The sequence below is a fragment of the Equus asinus genome, chromosome 16 (genome assembly GCF_041296235.1).
Source record: "Equus asinus isolate D_3611 breed Donkey chromosome 16, EquAss-T2T_v2, whole genome shotgun sequence".
NCBI lineage: Eukaryota > Metazoa > Chordata > Mammalia > Perissodactyla > Equidae > Equus > Equus asinus.
The window spans coordinates 8,964,911-8,986,492 of NC_091805.1; the positions used below are offsets into that span (position 1 = coordinate 8,964,911).

Sequence of the window (21,582 nt, forward strand, 5' to 3'; positions counted from 1 at the left end):
TCTCCCTCTCCCTTTCACAGACACACAGACACACACACACACACACACACACACACATGCAGACACACACACACTATTAGAACTTGACCTCTTCCAAATGATCTTAAAAATGAGACACTCTACAAGGACATGAACTTGGGGCTCGGCCCTGGCCTCCCACTTCAGAGCTGGCAGACATACAAGGAAACTCACAGGGGAGAGGTGCTGACCTGCGGATGTCATAGTTTCATCTCATTGCTGCCTTCTTTGACCCCCCCCCAGCCCGTCACTCACCCTCAACAGGTCTGACCAATGGCACATCCCCCCATCCCCTCTCCAAACTCTCAGTCTTCCCTTATAAACGTGCTCTATTTCTTTCCTTTCTCACTGCTACGTTCAGTCTGTTACCTGAACCAGAAGGTGAGGGAATGGAGAGTGCCCGTGCAGTGAGGACGGAGAAGAGGACGTTTGCAGGGAGTGAGCACATGGAGCCCCAGGCCCAGCACTTTCTGGGAACTGTGTGGATGTTCATTCTGTGCCGCAGTCTCTGACATGGGCCCAGAAGAGGATTTTGAAAGGGGCAACATTTGTTTCAGGAATCTCTTTTCTCTTACAAGTACCTTCTCTGCAGACACGCCCCGCTCTCAGCCCTCACACCCATCCTTGGTTTCTCTGAAGAAATCCCATCCCCAAGTCTGCATTAAAGCTTAACTGTTCTACGTCTCATTCTTAGACGGCCCTACCAAGTGGCTAGAGCTAAGGGAAGTCACTGTTTCTGAGCTATTGGAGAGTGACAGTGGCGTACTGTGCTATTTTTACCCAGATAGTGCATTTACTTTCTAAGAGGGGCCTTCTGTGGCCTTGCGTAAAGGAATGATAACTCCAGGATTTTAGGGTCTATGGTGGGTCCTTTGGGGTCAGGAGAACTTTTTAAAACCTTTGAATAATAATAATAGCTCCCACTTACATAGTTTTTATTAAATGTCAAGCACATTTTTAAGTGCTTTATACATTTTAGCCCACTTGATGCTCATAAGAATCACAGAAGAGGGTACTGCTAATATCTTGACTTTATCGATGAAGATATTGAGGCACAGAGAGGGTAACTACCTTACCTATAGTCACACAGCTAGTAAGTAGATGAACTGGGGTTTGAACCCAAGTAGTCTGACCTCAGAATCCCTGCTGTCAAAAACACCACCAAGATTGAAATAAGGCTGCGAGGAAGGCATGAGTGCTAGTTCTGGCTCTGTCTCTAAGGAGTTGTGTGACCTTGAACAAGTCACTTAAACTCTCAGGGTCTCAGTTGAACTAAATTTGTGGTGCATGCCCTTGTTTGTTTCAGAAGCTGTGATATTGTGATATAATAAGAAACACATATTTTAGTCTTCACCCCAGCTCCTGAAACAGCTCTGAGTGATAAAGGTGAAAGGAGCGTCTTTCCTTATTCATAGCAAGCCCCTTTCAACCTCACCTGAGTTTATGTTAATGAGGGGAATTTTAGAGAGCCCCTTAGGATGAGGGGCTGGTTGTCAAAGGAACCAACCATGTGATTAGAGCCGTTGGAACTTTCAATGCCTCTCTCTGACTCTGAGGAAGGGAGAGGGGCTGGAGGTTGGGTTAATCACTGATGGCCAACGATGTGATCAATTGTGCCTACACAATGAAGCCATAATCTAAGTCTTCGGAGAGCTTGCAGGCTGGTGAAGACATGGAGATGCTGGGAGAGTAGTGCACCCAGAGAGGACACGGGAGTTCCATGCTGCTTTCCCACAGCTCGTCCTATGCCTCTCTTCCATCTGACTTTTCTTGAGTTGTATCCTTTTATAGTAAATGTAGTCTAGTAGGTAGACTGTTTTTCTGAGTTCTGTGAGCCATTCTGGCAGATTAACAAACCTGAGATGAGGGGCTGTGGGGAGCTCTGATTCATAGCCAGCTGGGGAGTATGGGAGGCCTGACTTGGATTGGAAGCAGGGGCGCAGTCTTGTGCACCCAGCCCGTCACCTGTGCAGCCTGCACATACTCTATCCGAATAGTATCATAATTGAATTGTAGGACTCCCTGGTGGTGTTGGAGAATTGGTTGGTGTGGGGGAAAAAACCACACATTTGTTGGCAGAAGTGTTGAGAGTACAGTGTAGATGAAACAGGGTTTTGCTTTTAGAAGCACGACCATTTTTATAAATGAAATTTCAGTTAGAAGCTTGAGGTACACAACAGATAAAAGAGATCTTGAGCCCAGGCTAATAATAGCTGACCATGTACTGTTCAAAATCCAACCTGTCACCCCTTGCCCTAATTCTGTTTTACACACACACACCAGTTCCTGCAGAGAGGGCTCTGCTGAACACAATTGAAATCCTCTTGACTCAGTGATCTCTACTTCCTTTTCCAGCTCTAGGATTCCATGTAACCAACAGACACACCCAGTGTAGACATCCTCAGCAGTAAAATCTCAAGATTTGCCCTCCTCTTTACAGAGCTCCCAAGTGGAAACAGCCCAGGTTAGAGTCAGAAAAGAGACCACACTGGACTGAGCAAGGAAACATTTCATCATTGCACTTGATTTCCTTTGGGGCTCAAGCAAATAAGGAAATACTAATTTAAAGCCTCTACTCACACTGTGAATCTCCCTCAGAGAAGCAGGAAGGAGAAGTGCATTGTCTGTGCACTTAGTGACAGTGATTGACATCCTGGAAGCGTTTGATGAATGATCGTTGATGCCGAATTGAATACTATAGCAAAATATGTCCGAGACCCACGACATAAATACACTACTCTGGGCAGAACTTTTTGAGATTAATCCCATCAGATACTTGAAAGCAAGTTCCATTTGCCTTACTTACATATTTTTCCTCTTACTTCAATAAAGGCATGTATGAGGCCCCTGGGTGTTAAAGTCTCCCCTCTTCTAGCGCTGACTGTGGATGTAAGAGCTGGATAGTCTCTTGGGCACCTCACCCTTCTCTTCTGCACAGTGGCACACATTCACCTTTAATTCATTTACTTTTCAGTATCATCGTCCTACCTTCCTTATGTGTCCTTCCAAAAAAAGAAGGTATAACAGATGACACCCCTGTTAAGGGGAAGCTCATAGAGACCGAGAAAGACGTCTTGGTCTTTGGTTTGCTGTGTGCCTGCCTGAACGTGGGACATTGGTGAGTATTCCCCTGTGGTGGCGACTTAGGCTGTCTGAGCTAGGGGACTCCCAGTGCTGGATGCGTTTTCTTAGAAATTCACTACTTACTGAAAAGTGAACTAGTCTCGGGCAGAATCTACCCTTTGTATAGTTAGGCTCCAGCACCCAACACATGCTGGACTGTCCTTTGGCTGCAGCCGTGAATATACCTGGGCTGCGGGGCAGGAGCCTCAGTGGAAGGGGGAGCCGTAGACCCCATCTGAAGGGCTGGAAGGGGAGACTTTCAGGATGACTGGGAGGCCGCTCCATGGGCTTCTGGGTTTGTCAGTCTTTGAGATGTGTGACACAGGCGCTTTTCTCCTCAAGGGCACTGTCCATCCCTGGACTGCCCAGCGCAGTCATAGGCAGACAGGAGAGGCTCAATACAAACTGGCTGAGTGAATGAATGACGGATTGAGTGAGTGATAACTGGAATCGATGGGAAACTGCGGTCTGGGGATGTGAGCCCTTGACAGAGAGCAGAAAAGTGTTTCCAAGTGTTAACCTATCACAGCCTTGAGGTCAGCAGATAGCTGGCAGCTCAGCTTCCTTGCATGTCAATGAGGTGGTCAGAATTTATTTCTCTGGAAAGGCTCTCAGTTCTTGGAAGGGAAGTGTTTTTTCGCTCTCTATCAGCCTCTGACTCCACAGCTGTGTTGAAAGAGCGAAGAGCATGCATGTGGGACCAAAGCTCAGACTGCATGGACCATGCAGCCGAAGGCAGCTCTGTCCCTCAGACCATCCTGCTGACCACAGCTGCCCTCCTCTCTGCTCGCCTGGACGATCACCTCTCAGCCGGCCCATTCCCAAGCTAAGGCCATCCCATAGCTTATGCATCAACACAGAGAGGGTTCTCCCTCCACATCACCTCATAAATGTAACAGGACTGTCAGCAGTGTCACACACACTGAGAATAATAGTTCAGCCAATTTAATACTTTGTCCAATGATGGCACCAAGGGACCTTTACTGGGAAGGGATAAGAGACATTCTGAGTATCACGTACGCCAAAAGTTTGGGCCCTATCATCTCTAATATCAGCCCCTAATTGCGGTTAACAACTATTGATTGAAACATGCACTACATATCTATCACTGTGTTAAGTTCTGTAAGCCTTAATTGTTTCAACTAAAACCCTTTCTTGGACATCCTTGCATTTTTGATTCATACTATTTGTACTGTAGTCATTAAAATCAATTTAAAAGATATTTCTACGTCTACTATGTGTCTACATTTCAAAGTCTTCACTGGCTTGGAGGCCGAGGGTCTGGGGAGGAGAGGAAATGGGAGGATCTGGGACACTGAGATTAAACAGATGTGGTTTCTTGCTCAAGGAGCTGACAGTCCAGTAGCGGAGCTAGAAGCATGCACAGCTGACTCTAACACAAGTCGGGCAGTGAGAAGTAATCTCAGAGGCATAAATAAGGTGGCACAGACGCACAGAAGAGGGAGTTGCTCGTTCCAAATCTGGCATTAGGAAGGAATTCTTAGAGCAGGTGTCATTGAGCTGGGCCTTAATACATGGGTAGAATTTTCTCAATTAAGAAGAAGAACATTCAAGCCAAGAAAACAGTAGGAACAGAATCAGGAAAGTAAATAATGTGTTTGGGGAAAGGATTCCCAAAAGACTGCAGATCAGTGTTGCCAGATAAAACTGGAAATGGAGGTTGGGACCAGCTTACTGAGCGATTTGGATAAGTGAAAGCACTCAGGCTGTGCACAGCGGATAGTGCAGAAACATCGAAGATTTTGGAGGACACTGCTCCTCTCCCCACTCTCCAAACAAGAGGCTTAGAATGGGTGGGAAACCCACTGTCAGGCAAGTGGAGGTGGTAGGTGAGCTGAAGTTTAACTCCAAATTCTAAACACTACACCTAGTCTTTTATTTTTTGGAGATATAATTGACAGAATATATTAGTTTCAGATGTACAACATAATGACTCAATATTTGTATATATTGTGAAACGCTTACCACAATAAGCCTAATTAGCATCCATCACCACACATTGTTATAAATGTTTCTCTTGTGATGAGAACTTTTAAAATCTACTCTCTTAACAACTTTCAAAGATAAATACAGTATTATTAACCATAGTCGCCACACTGTACAATAAATCCCCATAACTTATTTACTTTTTAACTAGAACTTTGTACCCATCAGTTTTAGTTTTTTATCTATAAAATGAGAATAATAACAATACTTCCCTACTTACCTAACAGGTTTGATCAAACAAAACTACAGATGCTAAAATGCCTTAGAAATTATTTAAAAATTCTATAAGTGTTGACTATTAGCATTATTTTACAATAGTCCCTCCTTATCCACAGAGGATACATTCCAATAGCCCCAGTGGATGCCCAAAACCATGACAGTACCGACCCCTACGTCCTGTGTTGCTTACCGACAGGGACACGTTTGTTCTGAGAAAAGCGTCATTAGGCAATTTCATCACTGTTTGAACATCAGACTGTACTGAAGGGGAACAAATTTGCCACCCCAAAAGGTGTCTCTTTAACATGAAGATTATTTTAGGTTGATTATTTTATGAAACAAAAGACTCCAAAAATTTTTCTTGTTACCTCCCCCTTAATCGCCTAAAAGAATTCAGCTTAAAAATCCATCTCAGGGGGCCGGTCTGGTGGCACAGCAGTTAAGTGTGTAAGTTCCACTTCGGCGGCCTGGGGTTCATCAGTTCGGATCCCGGGTGCAGACATGGCACCACTTGGCATGCCATGCTGTGGTAGGCGTCCTACATATATGGGTACGGATGTTAGCTTAGGGCCAGTCTTCCTCAGCAAAAAGTGGAGGATTGGCAGGAGATGTTAGTTCAGGGCTAATCTTCCTCAAACAAACAAAATCCATCTCAGAAAGCAAGCTGTCACCTTAGCATAATGTGAACTGGGTTTAGACAGGGAGGAACCTAGAAAAGCTTGATTGTTGGGCTCCCCTCTGTGTTCTTCTGTTTCTGTGTGGCCAAATACACAGTTGTTTTTCAAACCTTTGCTCCTTTTCATTTACCTGTGAATTGCCTTCCTTCCCTTTGAAGTCCCTAACTCTCCCCACCCCCAACATCTTCTTTTGCCTTTTGCTGAGGGTGGTATTTAAGGTGAGGCCTTCAGCATTTTTGACCAATCACTCAGTTTTCCTGAGTTTCTCCCATGTATGCATGTTATTAAACCTTTGTTTGTTTTTCTCCTGTTAATCTGTCTCACGTTAATTTAATTCTTAGGCCAGCCAGAAGAACCTAGAAGAGTAGAAGAAAATTTCTTCCTCCCCTACAGTACTTAAAAAACCTAGATGGTACAGCCTACTACACACCTAAGCTATATGATACTAATCTTATGGGAGAGCCATTATATTTGCTGCCCATCATTAACCAAAATGTTGTTACATAGCACATGACAATACTATGCTTTTTCCTATACATACATCCCTATGATAAAGTTTAATTTACAAATTAGGCACAATAAGAGATTAAAAATAATAACTATTTATAAAGTTGGTTTGGGGCCATTATTAAGTACAATCATTGTGATAACATGATAGTCAATCTGATAACCAAGAGGGCTACTAAGTAACTAATGGATGAGTACTATATACAGCATGGATCCGATGGACAAAGGGATGATTCACGTCCTGAATGGCATGAAGCAGGACAGCATGAGATTTCATCTTGCTACTCGAAACAGCACACAGTTTAAAACTTAAGAATTGTTTATTTCTGGAATTTTCCATTTAATATTTTTGGACCGCAGTTGCCCATGGGTCAAAACCACAGATTGGGGGGACTACTGTATTGTTATCATGATTACAACTAATATTACTCCTGAAGGCAGCATAAATGCATTTGTGTAAAAGTAAGTAGTGTTATTAATGTTAATACTGGCTCTAAGTTATTGAGATCCTACTGTGCTTTGTACATATATTATCTCATTTCCTTTCTATCTAGGTATCATCTCCAATTTACAGATGAGTAAAAGGCAGAAAGAAATTAAAAAACTGTCCAAAAACACAGCTAGTAAGTCAAGAACCAGGCTTCAAGTCTGTGTCTTTAAACCCCAAACTCTTTCCATAAGGCTACCCACTGTTGTCCCACTGATGTTACTATAAACCTTTCAGGTTGTGGTAGCACACTGAAATGATGTCTTCAGGGAGCAATTAATGATGCCAGAAATGCCAACACTTTCACCAGGTTGTCAGCATCTGATTCCGTGTTTCAGAAGAGATATAATTAGTTCCAATCCTCTTAAGGGTCATGTTGAATATATAAGTATTATGTTACCTTTAGGCTTGATTTAACTGGAAAATATGATCTATTCTGTCCCACCGCCTGAAATAAAACAATGTTTTTCTTTAAAAATAGTACTTCTGTAGATTAAAAAAAAAAAAAAAGATCTGCCTATTTATATAATGGTACTGGTTCCTTATAGTTATTTCAAATTTTAAAAGCTTCCCTAACCATCTACTGAATTACTTGTTTCTATATTTTAAAGCATATTTCTCTTTTCTCTTGGTCATGAAACTTAAAAAAACAAATTCTAAATAAAGTTGGTAATGTATAAAAATTTGACAAATATTATTCATGCTGGATTTATTCTTCTAAAACAGATTTAATACATAATAAAAAATGGTCAGAGTAGATAATAATCTGAGTTTGACTAAACTGATATTCTTGGCAGCCTTTCATATTCTATCAGGATAATCATATACTCCAGCTAATAAAGTCATTGGTAATAATGGCCGCCAGATATTCTCATTTAACTACAGAAAATAATTGCTGTTGCTCATTTTGAAAACATTTTTGCTGTTTTTCTGAGTAGAGCTTTCAAAAAATGTTGAAAACTGGTAAGATAAATATAGAGACCTTTGAAAGACTAGTTCTGAGATTAGGTCCAGCAACAATTCAGCTAGTGTCACATGAGACAGCATATAAACCACATATGAAAGGGTTTGAAACAGAGCACTGAGGTCAACAGTTAATTTGGACAAATTTCTTTTTCACACCATTTCAAATATTTTAGCCATTTCATGACTGATTTAATGCATAAAATCATAGGCTCCTGAGCTGGAAGAAGTCTTAAAGAAGATATTTGGATTCCCTACTTCTACAGCAAACGCTCTCATGGTTTCCTAGTATTTGCTTGAAGATTTGCAGCGATAGGAAGCTCATTACTTCCTAAGGTCAGCCTTTTCACTTCAGACCACGTGGATCTGGTTTCTCTTTAAATTAGGTCAAAATCTTTCTCTCTGTGATTTCTTCCCATAAACCTTAGTCCAACCTTCAGGGCATATGGAATAAATCTCTATTTCACGTCACACTCCTTCAAACATTTGCGAGAATCTCACCATGGTTCTTTGATGCAGCCAGGTTTGAGAGGAAGCTTGCAAAGACAAATATTTGAAAGGACGTTAATCAAAATATTTACAATGGTTCACACCGAGTGGTGGAATACAGGGAATTTTTGTTTGGTCTTTGTGTTCTTCGCATTGCTTGAACTTTATATATGAATATATATTCTAATCAGAATCAAAAGAAAAAGTAAAGCTATGTATTCTTTGGGAAAAATATTTAAGTCCTAAATGTAATGAGTGAAATTTGGTACTTCACTTTGAAGAGTCAGAGAATCTTAAATCTGGAACCTGGGAATGATAAATCTCAGTACCCCCGGGACCTAGACCCACAAGGTAGGGTTTCATTAAAGATGTGTGAATGACTAGATAAATCAAGCAATTATTCATTTAATAAGTGATCAAAGTCTATCAGAATCCAACACAAATAGTCTTATCCTCATTTCTTTCTTGGATACATAGTCATCACTGTAGAAGTAAGAGTTCCTGTAAGGACTCAGTTGTTACTGCTCTCATTCTAAGAATTAAGAGGAAAAAGATCACTTTCATCCTAATTTAGACTGATTTAATGTCTTTTTTTATTACATCTTTCCAAAATGCATCACATTCCAAAAATTCTACAGCTAGAGAAAAATAAATAATCCTCAACTATCCAGGAATAAATTATTGTTCTGCTTGGACCTTGGTAAATCTGTGAGAATTTTGCACACAAAACGATGATGATGGATGATGATGGGACCTGGCAGGTATACCAAGTGGTTTGCACACATTCTCTTCTAGTGTCTACAGCCACCCTATGACCTAGAAATCATTATCCCCATGATTCTTTACAAATTAGGAAATTGAGGTGGCAGGCACATCTTACACTAGTCTACGTTAGATAGTGGTGAGAAAGCATTAACCAGTTTGACCAGATCCTATTTGTTGCCTTTAAGACAAGAACTGTCATCCTGAGTTTCATTTCTCTGCCTATATGCCTTATTATTTATTTTTCAGGGGTCTGACTTAAGGATGTTGTTAGAGGGACTTTTCAAAATACCTTTTCTGGGTTCCTCAAAAAATTAAAAATAGAACTACTATATGATCCGGCAATTCCACTTCTGGGTGAATATCTGAAGGAAATGAAATCACTATCTTGAAGAGAGAGCTGCACCCCCATGTTTACGGCAATATTATTTACAATAGCCAAGACACGGAAACAACCTCAGTGTCCATCAACAGAACAGTGGATGAAGAAAATGTTATACATATAATGGAATATTATTCAGCCATAAAAAGAAGCAAATCTTGCCATTTGCAACAACATGGATGGACCTTGAGAACAGTAGGCTAAGTGAAATAAGTCAGACAGAGAAAGACAAATACTGCATGATCTCATTCATATGTGGAATCTAAAAAACCAAACTCAGAAAACAGAAAACAGATTGGTGGTTGCCAGAGACAAAGGGTCGGGGGTGGGGAAAATAGGTGAAGGTAGTCAAAAGGTACAAATTTCTGGTTATAAGATAAATAAGTTCTGAGGATGTAATGTATGGCATAGTTAACAATATTGTATTCGTATTTGAAAGCTGCTAAGAGAGTAAATCTTTTTTTTTGTTTTTTTTGAGAAAGATTAGCCCTGAGCTAACTACTGCCAATCCTCCTCTTTTTGCTGAGGAAGACTGGCCCTGAGCTAACATCCATGCCCATCTTCCTCTACTTTATATGTGGGACGCCTACCACAGCATGGCTTTTGCCAAGTGGTGCCTTGTCTGCACCCAGGATCTGAACCGATGAACCACAGGCCGTGTGAACTTAACCACTGTGCCACCGGGCCAGCCCCAAGAGAGTAAGTCTTAAAAGTTCTCATCAAAGAAAAAAATTGTAATATACGAGGTGATGGATGTTGACTAGACTTATTGTGGTAAACATTTTACAATATATACATATGTCAAATCATCATGTTGTACAATTTAAACTAACACAATGCTCCATGCCAATTATATCTCAATAAAACTAGAAAATAAATAAATAAATAAAACAAAATACCACTTCTGTGCTACTGCAACCATTCCCTTATCTCACAAGGATATACACTTAAGCCAGAAAAAAACTTAATCAAATTTCTTTATTTTGCTGTTTCTTATTAGCTCTTCTACTTCCTCTGGGGTTGACCCATATCCTTATTTTCTTACCCTAAGTTTTGGGAAGGTTGGATAAAATTTGTATGCTTGCGAAGGCCTTCAGCCTCAGTTGGAAACTGAGCCAACTTAAGTCTCAGGTGCTTGATTGTAATATTAATGATAATAATTTATAATAACATAAAAATAATAACCATTTACTGGGTGCTTGTTATGTGCCAGGCTCTAGGTAAGCCTTTGCATGCATTAACTCAGTGAATGTTTGCAATAGATTTGTTAACTTTAGATAAAATTATTATCTTCATTTATAGCTAAAGAAACTGAGATTTAGAAAGCTGAAGTTAGCTTGATTGAGGTCAGTCTGCTAATCAATTAACAGAACTTGGATGTGCCACCAAATTTAGTCTAATATTAGTTCCCATCCTCTCAAACACAATGCTCTATGTTTGGATCTCTCAAAATAATATTAACAAATGAATACAGAAGTCAAGACGTCTTTTTCCACATTACCAATATGGTTTATGTATTCCTCAAACAATCAATATTGTTATTGTGGCTACTATTACCACTATTAATACAATACCAATGTCCCCTGCATATTTATTGCACCCACCACTCTTCTGGAATATTTACATATTTAATCCCCTCAGCTACCCTATAAAGTAAGTGCAAAAATTCCAATTCTTCATATAAGGATACAAAAATCTTAGAGAGTTTAAGGAATTACTTTCAAGTTCCACAGCTGTTAACCCAAAATTTGATCCCAAGTCTGACTCCAAAATGCATACTTTCACATCCTTGAAGGTAATCTGACCATGACACCTCATCTGAAAGAAGATCCTACTAATCTAGTTGACATCCTCGATGCCTCCTGCGTTTCTCCAAGGACATCCCTCTCGGTCTTCCAAATGGCTGTGTCGGGCAAATGAGAAAGACCGCCTAACTTGAGGGGACCATTCTTCATCCAATGAAATGGAGATTGGTAGTTCCCATTAAGAAACATCACGCAATGTAGTCATTCACTGCTATTTTAATTTTTTGTCTGAACCCATTCTCTTGTTAAACTTATTCTCATGAAATGAGGTTCATAAACTACCACATTATTTTAAAATTATGTTACTATTAACAAACCATTGTGAAGATCTCTAGGCTCCTTTGCTAATGCAAATTACTTCGAAGTTGGCAGGCAGAAGGGAATTTATCCTTCAAACATTTGCCCTAAGCAGTGACTCATTTGATTTGGTTTAATTAACTCTAGGTTAGTAAAAAAAAAAAAAATTTAAGTAAAGATTTACACGTAATTGGGTTGAACCCATTCTGAGTAAACGTTAATTGACTCCTGGGGTACCTGAGAATTGTTGACGGTTGTTGCAGTTATATTGAAGTAGTCAAAAGATGATGCACAAAAGGACACCAAAGATAAACTCCAAGGTGCACCAATTTCTCAAGTTATTCAACTGTGAGCGGGTTGCCTTTTAAATCCATTTAGTGACAACAATACAGTCTGAGCTTTGGACATGGCGAGATTGTATTCCCTTGAGCAAACTATTCTGCACTGTTGTAATCAGTCTGACCAGTTCTATGGAAATCAGAGCAGCCAGTTGAAGAGAAAAACTGATGAATGAATAAAATGTCAGAGACACCAAATAGATTTTGCATGCTAGCAACAAGGGAAGAAACCCGCCCTGGTGGTCTAGGGGTTCAGATTTGGGAACCACACCACTTGTCTGCAGTTGTCATGTGGTGGCTACAGTGTTGCTGTAATGCTGAAAGCTATGCCACCGGTCTACCAGCATGGGACAGGGTTCAGTGGAGCTTCCAGACTAGGAAAAGGACTTGGCCGTCCACTTCCAAAAAAAGTGGCCATGCAAATCCTGTGAATAGCAGTGGAGCATTGTCTGATATAGGAGTTGGAATTGACTCCACAGCACAAACAACAAGGGGAGAAGGGGAAAAAGAGGGAGACTCCAAAACAGGGAGACAGGAGTTTTTCTCTGTCTTAAAACCACTCTGAAATTGCATGGTATTTTGCAGGAAGGAGCTAGAGCAAAGTTCAAAATTAAGCAGAAGAGATAAACAGAATGATTTCACTGCTGACAAAGGGCCTGCTCTCCCTCTCTTCTGTCCTGAATTTTACAAATTCTCCCAGGAGGCCCTCTGTAATTAGGATGCAAAAGTACCTTTTGCTTTTCCTCTTCTCAGTAAACTGGCTCCCGAGTTACCTTACAAGCAGGAAAGAAGGCGTGAAAAGAAAAGGAAACAAAAAACCACAAAGGCTGAAAGAGCTGTAACACCTTTTACCCCAAATCCTGGTAAACTCTGTGGTTTCTGCAAAACCCACAGGCCTGGGCAGGAAGTGGAAGTATAGCCTTTCTGTGCAGCCATCTGCTGCCAGAGGGCCCGTATCTCTCCACTGTGAAGCGGTCCTGCCTCTAACGAGGAAGGGTCTGGACGTCTACAGGAGTGTGCGCACACCCGGACTGGACATTCGGACTTTCACATTTGGGCTGAGAATCTTGTTTGCTGAATTTCATCAGTACTAGTGGAAAAGTTGCCTCCCCACTGCTGCCCAAGAGTGTTTCTGGTTGTTTGCAAAAGCCCAGGCGTTGTAATGGAGTCAAAGCCTTTCTTTCATGGGGCATTAGAGGAGATTCAAAGATAAACTTGAGGCCTCAGGAAATAATCACAGTAGTAATTCTTTGTTCAGGGATCACACAAGGATTATACTCTAACTTGAAATCAGGTGTGAACTCCAGCTTCACTTCTCACTAACTCTGTGGACTTGGCCAAGTGACTGACCCTCCCTGAGCCTCAGTCTTCTCATCTGGAAAGTCATGGTGATAACACTGCCTGGTGGCATTGGCAGGAGAATTTGATAACATATGTAAACAACAGGTGCTCATAAATGATATCTGCCACTGTTGTTATTATTGTTAGTGATCATGTTTATTTAAAACTGTTCTCTTTCCTTTTATAGGAGTTTGGTTCCTTACATTTTTTTTCTATTAAAAAGCCCAGTTTTAAAGCCACTGTGGTCAAAATGAGTGAATAATTCAAGAGAGAGGAAAACACAGGATCTAGCAAACAAAGTATCTAATAAAAGAGAGGCAAAAGGATGAATAGCAGAGAAAGCTAGGAAAATGTTAGGTTTGAAAGGGGGTAAAGATTATCAGATGTGTTTGGGCACATGGAAAACTGTTAAGATTTAGTCATTAGCACAAAAAAGCAAAGCAAATAAAACTTAATAAGTTCTCAACTCTAGAGAAAAGAAAAATGTGTCTGAGAATGGGAACATGATCACAGTATGACTGATTCAGCAGTGAAGGATATTTACATTGTCACAGAAAAGCAAACACTGAGCACTGATTTAATAAAGATTGTGTTATAACTATAATGGGAGAATGGGTGAGGAGAGAGCTAAATCCAGCAAAACAGAAAATTAACATGTAATGTCTAATGTTGATGAAGCAAGAAACAGCAACACAAGCATGTTATTTACAAACATGATGGTATATGCTAGAAGAAATGTTGAGAAAAAGCTGAAAGTAATGATGTCTGAGAGCAGGGTGGTCGGGATAGAGCTAGCATGAGGAGTCTGGGTTTCAGGATAAGCCTTTTAACAGTATTTGACTGTTTAAAGGGTGGCACATAATACGTGATTAAAACATAAAACTCATTTAAGAAAAACACATTTGAGATCTAATACACAGACACACACACACCCATTCATAAGCCCAAGTGTATGGAAATCTACATGATCTAATCTTTGTGGAGACATTTCCTGAGCCAAAAATAAAGAAGCAAATAAGAACCAATATCTAACAACTACAAGTTTTTCTCTTTTATCATGACCCACAAAACTTTAGAGAGCATTTCCATGGAATGACTTTGTTTTAAAAATACTTTAAAATTGAATATATAACTCAGTAGTGGTCAAATATTAATTAATAAAATTAATAAATTATTTAGTTCAGCTTTCCATGACAATTCCTTTGAAGGGATGGTAGCAGGAATATTCAAAATATTCATGGTGGGAGAAAATCTGGGATAAAGAGAAGCACCATGTATATTTAATTAGGACTGCAAAACATTTAAGGCAGTGGTTCCCCTTCAGAGCTTGGCAATAAATCAATATAATTTCTCAAAAATATTTCATGTAAAACCTAATTTTGTCACAGCAATTTTTAAAGATGCTAGGCAAAAAATTTAAAGGTTAAGGGATGTTAAAAATAAAGTGCAATTGCTTTTCCTCTAAAAATAGCTTTTCGTGGATCTTCTAAGGAGAAGACTCCAAACCACTGACTCATGAAAATCAACTTGGAATTTCACACACACCTTGTGCAGCTATCCTATTTGTGCACACACATCCAGAATGCAGAAGGCTTTGATATCAGAGTTGTTTCCAATAGACTAACGCTTCAGTGTTCTAAGATCTCATTGCCATCTTCCTCAATAAGGCAAGAAAAATGCAAAGATAAATGTCATTAATTGCCCCAGACTTTTCCCCCTGGAGAAATACAAACTATAAACATCAATAGAGCATTCTACTAATAGCTTTAAGTGTTGGCTTAAAGCATCATTAATTTTACATTTGTAAGAAGGTCTGTAAGTGTATGCCTTCCATTCTTACTGAAAGGATCAATCAATAAGTTCATCCTTGCTGTTTTCATTCTAAACAGCGATGCAAAGATGTGGTGTGTGCAGAAGTGTAAATATATATGTGTCTCCATACATGTAACATAACAGAAAGTTACATAACAGAAAGTAACTTGAAGTTACATTCTAACCATTTAGCTTGTTTGTATATAGAAGATTGCATTTTTCAGGCGGGTTGATGTTTTTTTTATTGACTTTTGCATAGCTTCACTTTAAATCTCTTGCAGGGTCAGCACAAGGCAGGACCAAAACAAGCTCTCTGTTGTAAGGCAAAGGCATCATTGGATAATTATAATTTTTTTATTTTAATGGTCCTTTCGGTTTTCACCCGGTTTTTGGTGAGGAGCCCATATTGCTCCTCTACTGGTTGGGATGATGTTGTTTCTTTTCCACTGCATGATGGCAATTTTTCAAAATGAATTCAGCTTCCTATTATAATTCTACCCTGATTGTGTTGATTTACTATTATGGGTGTATAGTGAGATGTCAAGGAATTTTGGCATTCACAGGGAAGTAATTACATTGACTTAGCTCCAGTTTTAGATTTTAGTTTTCTAACCAAACATGGAAACTCGTGAAGTTCCTTGAGTCATAAAGACTCTCTCACAGTGAGAATTCTTAACCTGTGTCCACCAATTTCAAAGATGGCTATGGACAAACGTCAGGAAGGCTGTATAATCTCCAACACTGTCTAAAAATTCTCTGTGCTTTCCGTGAGGAGGGGATGCACACATTTCATCAGATCATCAGAGGGGTCTCTCATTCCAAAGTGATTAAGAGCCAGTGTTCTACTGGGTACCTTCTTGTTAAATCTAATTTTAAAAGACCTCAATTGGTGGTAATGATTTCCAAATTAATTTTTTCCAAAGTTCTTTACAAAATCAGATTCAAATATTATATATATTATATTTGTATATTATATTCAAAGTCTTCTTTTTAAAATTGCATAAGACTATTAGGAATAAGCACAGGTTATCCATAGACCTTTCTTACTTGGCCTCAGAATTTATAATAGACTAATAAGTACTCTTGTTCCAATTTTTTTTTTTTTTTTTGGTCAGATTTCTGGTTTAAGTCTTTCAACTTCCCACTCCATACAAACCAGAGTTAAGTGTCAGTTATAGAGATCAAGACGAACTCTACCATCAAAACGTCTGGTAGTACTGCCATCCTTGAGTTACTGCAGACACATGAACTCAGAACGGCACAGGCTGATATAGAGATATTTGCCCAAAATTTGACTACCTTCGATAGAAAATCACCTTTCAGATTAAATAAAGCTGCCACAGCTCTGTTACACAGACCAAATATGCAAAAATCCCACTAAAGACAGAGTTTGGCAAATTAGTTCTCACTTACTAAGGCACTGTCTGGAAGTGTGAAGTTAATTAAGAAGAATTATAACAGACTTTTAAAGATCCTGGGAGAAAGGGACTTGCTCTCCTTAGATCTTTCTGAGAGACATATGACCCTAGGACCTCTCATCAAGGAATTGGAGGCATCAATAGAAAGATGATAGTTTCTAAGCAATTGTACCTCCTACTTTGTGAATAGGTTTATGTAATTATGGAAGGGGATCAGTGCCTTTGGTGATCCAGGCATTGTCATAGTGGTAGTGCCACATTTTTGTGCAGTCTGGTGGCACTGGCATTCTAGTGCCCACTGCCTCGGGAAATGCCAGAACAGTGCCTGTCAGGGTCAAAGTCCCACTGATGGCCTTGTCCTACAAACCTCAGACACATAGCATTTGGTATAGTACATTTGGCAATGTCCGGAAACATTTCTGACTGTCACAGCTAGGGAAGTATTATAGGCATCCAGTGGGTAGAGGCCAGGAAGGCTGAAACAGCCTACCGTGCACAGGGCAGCCCCCACCACAAAGAATGATCTGGCCTAGTGCGCCAAGGTGGAGAGATCCAGCCCTAAGGCCATGCCACTTTCGCCCCCTCTGAAAGGTTATGGAAATATGCTCTATTCAACCCAAACTTCTCACAGGGCCACTAGAAGTTAGTCAGTCTGATTGTCTTAAAAATTGTAATTTGGGGCAGAGTGAAGGGAGAAATTATCCTAACTTGCCTTCCCTTCCCAGTTAACACTCATTCCTTTCTCCAAAATACAGATCAACCTCACTTCCTCTGGGAAACTATTTCCTACTTTAGTGTCACCTTCCCTGTAGGCTCATAAACCTCCTCTAATCACAGCTCTGACCAGGTTATTTCCTAGTCCTGCACCAGATCAGAAATTCATTGAAAGCAGTATTGTTGTTTTTCAATCCTGTGTCTTGGCACCTACCAGAATGTACATAACAGGTACACAACAATATATGCTGAAGGAAAAAACAAGCCTGGGGGACTGGCTTGGATTCTGAGTGCCCACCTTCCAAACTGGATTTGCTCAAGACTGTGGTAGGTGAGCACAACAGCCCCCAAGGATATCTAAGGATGTCTGACCCCACGTCCTCCAAGGACATGAAACTGGGCAATGTCTCATTTCATGGCATGTAGGTTCCAACATTGTGGTGGATATTTCTGGCCTACCAGAAGGTAGCTATCATGACATTTACCTGAAATGCTAAAGAGTAAAGACTCTAGAGACCATAAAATCTGGTCGGGAGCCAGGACCTCATAGGAGAAGCCAAGGACAGAGCTCTTCCTAAATTCCTTTTCCAGGAGAAAGGAGGGCAAGCTCAACATGCTTCTTTAAGGAGCTTGGCCTTGCCGTCTGTATTCTACAGACCTTCTCCCTTCACTGAAGAAGGAAGGGATAGAGTGACTGAATGAACACACTGTCTCCCGCAGGAACCGGCTCACACTGATATCCAGGGACACGTCTGTCGACGGGTCTGACTACAAAACAGGACAAATCTTTTGATGACTGCCTATAATTACACTAGAATCCACAAAAAAGAGGGAGAACTGAGTTTAGAATAATTGATAAATGTGTTTTTGTATTAAAAACAAAAGATCTTGGATTATAACATAAATAGGTATCATGTTAAAAATGGGAAAAGAGCACCTCTCAAATTAATAACAAATTAATGCTAATTTGTACTGTATGTGATTATGGAATATAAAACAAAATGATTTAATTGTTCCAGAGACCATGATGCTGTTGCATATTATATTGTGCCATTATTTGGCAAAGCATGTCAAATAGAATTTCAGCAAAATACTTACAATTATAAGTAAAATATTCCTGACATGAGTTGGCATCAGGAAAAAAAGACAGGGACATTTCAGAACATTCAATTTTATTTTCCATTGACAAATACAACATAAATAACATACATTTATAAATATACAGACTAGCTATGACTTGAATGCCATTAAAATTTTGATGTACTTTTCATAGTCTCTTTTAAAATCCTTTGTCTCCACCATATTGAAGACCAGCCTTTAAAATATAATGGAAGATATGTTGAAATATACTCAAGATAACTCCCAAAACATCTTTACGTAGAGGTGACAAAAATATACCTTCCCACTTAACCAAGTGTGCAGGGGCAGGATGCTGAGTAGGAGAGGTGGAGAAATGTATGCTTTCTATACTGCGCATTATGTTATTGATTGAAGTGCCAAGGATTTCAGTTCTTACTTAGATACCCCATGTAACTGGTACTCACATTCATTGGTTGCAAACAGATGAAGATAATCAGTGTCTACTTTTAATTTGCTTACAGAAAGAAATGTTCAACTTTGTGTTACTTGTGCAAAAACATTTGGTAAAAGAAAAAGGAGAAGGTAAAATGTTCATTTATATTTCATGTATATATATGGAAGGAAGCGAGTTTAGCAGTCAGTGATGACCTGCTCTTATGGAGAACAACACTGGCCACTCCTCACTTTGTCCTACTGGTGCTCCAGAGTGTAAAGATAAATGCGCTCCCTTCATCTCTTTGCTTCTGTAGAATGGCCTAAAAGAATGAAGAATTTTTACAGGTTGGAAAATGTATAGGTTCCCCTCCATATCTTTCTCTATGTTTTTACCTCATCCTCCATATCTACGCCACATAGGCATCTTTTCAAAAGTTGAAAGAACATTGAAGTGTATCAGTAAGTCACATGCATTTTTCTCTGCTTAACATTACAGCTTTGATTTTTACAGAAACTGAAAACTATATAAGGAAACTATTTTCAAATAACTATTAAAGTTTGGTGATTGGCTAGATATCTGATTCACTGTAATTAAAAGGCCAAAATATTCTAATTCTAAAGCAAGTGACAAAAGAATTTAAAAGCTGCACATTTGAAAATAACTTTAGAGATGGAATCATCTCCAAAATGCTGAAAAAGCCTGAAAAGGCTGATTTGTTCCTGATGGTCATCTCTTTCCTTCCTCTCTTTACGCCCATAATAAAACTGTTTCATCAAAGCAGATTTATTAAAAAACAGACTCACATCTGTTTCATATATTAGGGCATTAGCATATTAGAAGTATGAAGCCTTTCTCTCGCCTCTTAAGAACGCTCCCAGCTTCACCAATAGTAAATATTTCTGTTACTTTCTCTCTGTTAAAAAATGGCTAAACAGGTTGGAGGCAAGGGGCTGGCAGGAACAGTCTCATTCCTAATGAAGAAATACATGAGTTGGGAGATATTTGGGCTGCTTATGACATAAAATTGATGGATGTAAAACTTCTGAAAAGAAAATAATTTTCATTCTCAATAAAGAAAATGTGTGATATAAATGAATATGGTATATATCTGATTGAATTGTATTTCTATAGAATCAAAATGTACTCAGCTTATGATATTGTAATGTAATGTCTTACAACTCAACTCGTATAAATTATAAGCCTTTAAATAGAATCCTCATTTTAAGAATTATAAAATAGAGAATATATAAAACAAGAATTCTGTGCTCTTTCATTTCTTAAAAGAGTACAGAACAGGGGCGAGTGAGAAAGGAAGTGTTAAGTAGCATGTTTTGAAGACATTTCTATCTGACTTGAAAAGTAGTTGTTGATCTCTTTTTGAAAAAATGCCTTAATTCTAGACTTGTTAGAGTCCTTCGTAGATATGTATAGTCTCAGCTTTCTCTTTGTTACTTTGAGGACAAAGTCACCCTGTACTACTCTTTTGACTTTCTTCAGTTTTATTCAAGGTAAACTCAATCAGAAAGGACATTCAGGGAAGACATGTGAAAGATTTTCCTTGATAACCATAGATACAAATTCATCATAAAAGTCAAATCTTTTAGGTGGGAGTAATGCAGATGAATATGAACTTTCACCTGAAATTGGTATCTAGATAAATGATACCAATACAATAGAGTTTTAATTTAACATTTTTCCCTAATTCTCTGTTTCATGCTTCATATGTAATCACCACCTGCTAGTTATCTTAGAATACTGACCTGATGGCCAGCTTCTTAACAAATGCGCATGTGAGTTTTAGATTGATTTTCAAATTTTGTAATTTGGCTCTATCACAACCTGTGTTTTAAAACATCACAGATGTAGGTTACCGCTTATAAGCATTTTATTGCAACTCAAAAAACAGTCCTCTGGACTTAGCCATGGTATGAAATATTCTTCACTTTTAAAATGATGTAATTTGATTCTTTGAACAATTTTGTACATTTATTTAGACCTCAGTTGTAGAGATTTTGAGACACATACAAGCACAAAACCAGCAATAAACAAGCAGCTGTGAAGATTTGGCATGGTTGATGGTCTAAATTTTTTGTATAGGTAAATCATGGAAATTTTCATTATTCCATATTAAGCTTTCAGTATGTTTGTAGCAATAAATACTCAGCAGCCTCTCTGTGTCACTCATCTTCCAGTATCTCTCATATTTCAAGAGAACTTTTGGGGCTAAAGTATGAAAAGTAGTAGGCAGTATATGTGCCTAAAATTTCGAAGAACAAAATTTTCCCCTTTTCTGTCTCTGACTCAATCCCAATTCAAAAGAACTAGTCAATGATTGTTGTGGGGAAGATTGAAAGCCGATCACAAATTTGGGGTTAAAACCAAAAAAAATATAAACAGTATTAAATAAATTAAAGCCCTAATCCACTTAAAAATCTAATATTAGAATACTGCCACAGATTGACCACCCTTTTAAAATACTGTTTTAGAATTTTTGGTTTGTCTATTACGCAACGCTAGCGTGCTCACAGTGTCTTTTATAGGTAACTTTTACATGAGCTTCTGCAGCTTCTTTCTATAACGTGGTTGAGAGATCTTTTATATAATAAAGAAGTGATAAACAGTGGCAAATTTGCACTTTTTAATTCGTTGTCTTTGAAATCTGGCATGATTAAACACTTATATTTACTTAAAACATCTTGGAATACAG

At 39.0% G+C, this 21,582-nt stretch overlaps 1 protein-coding gene across 7 annotated transcripts in view; it reads right to left on the reverse strand.

The window, feature by feature from the left end:
- The window catches only part of PTGER3 (prostaglandin E receptor 3), a 175,691-nt gene that overhangs the window by 121,071 nt on the left and 33,038 nt on the right, over positions 1-21,582 (reverse strand). Inside the window, exon 3 of one of the 7 annotated variants that reach the window (XM_070486589.1) lies at positions 18,513-19,194. The exons of the other annotated variants lie outside the window; for them this stretch is intronic. Coding sequence (XP_070342690.1) covers positions 19,120-19,194 — 75 coding nt within the window. The 3' untranslated portion in view covers positions 18,513-19,119. Of the gene's footprint in view, positions 1-18,512; positions 19,195-21,582 lie in introns of those variants that run through there. 7 annotated transcript variants of the gene reach the window in all.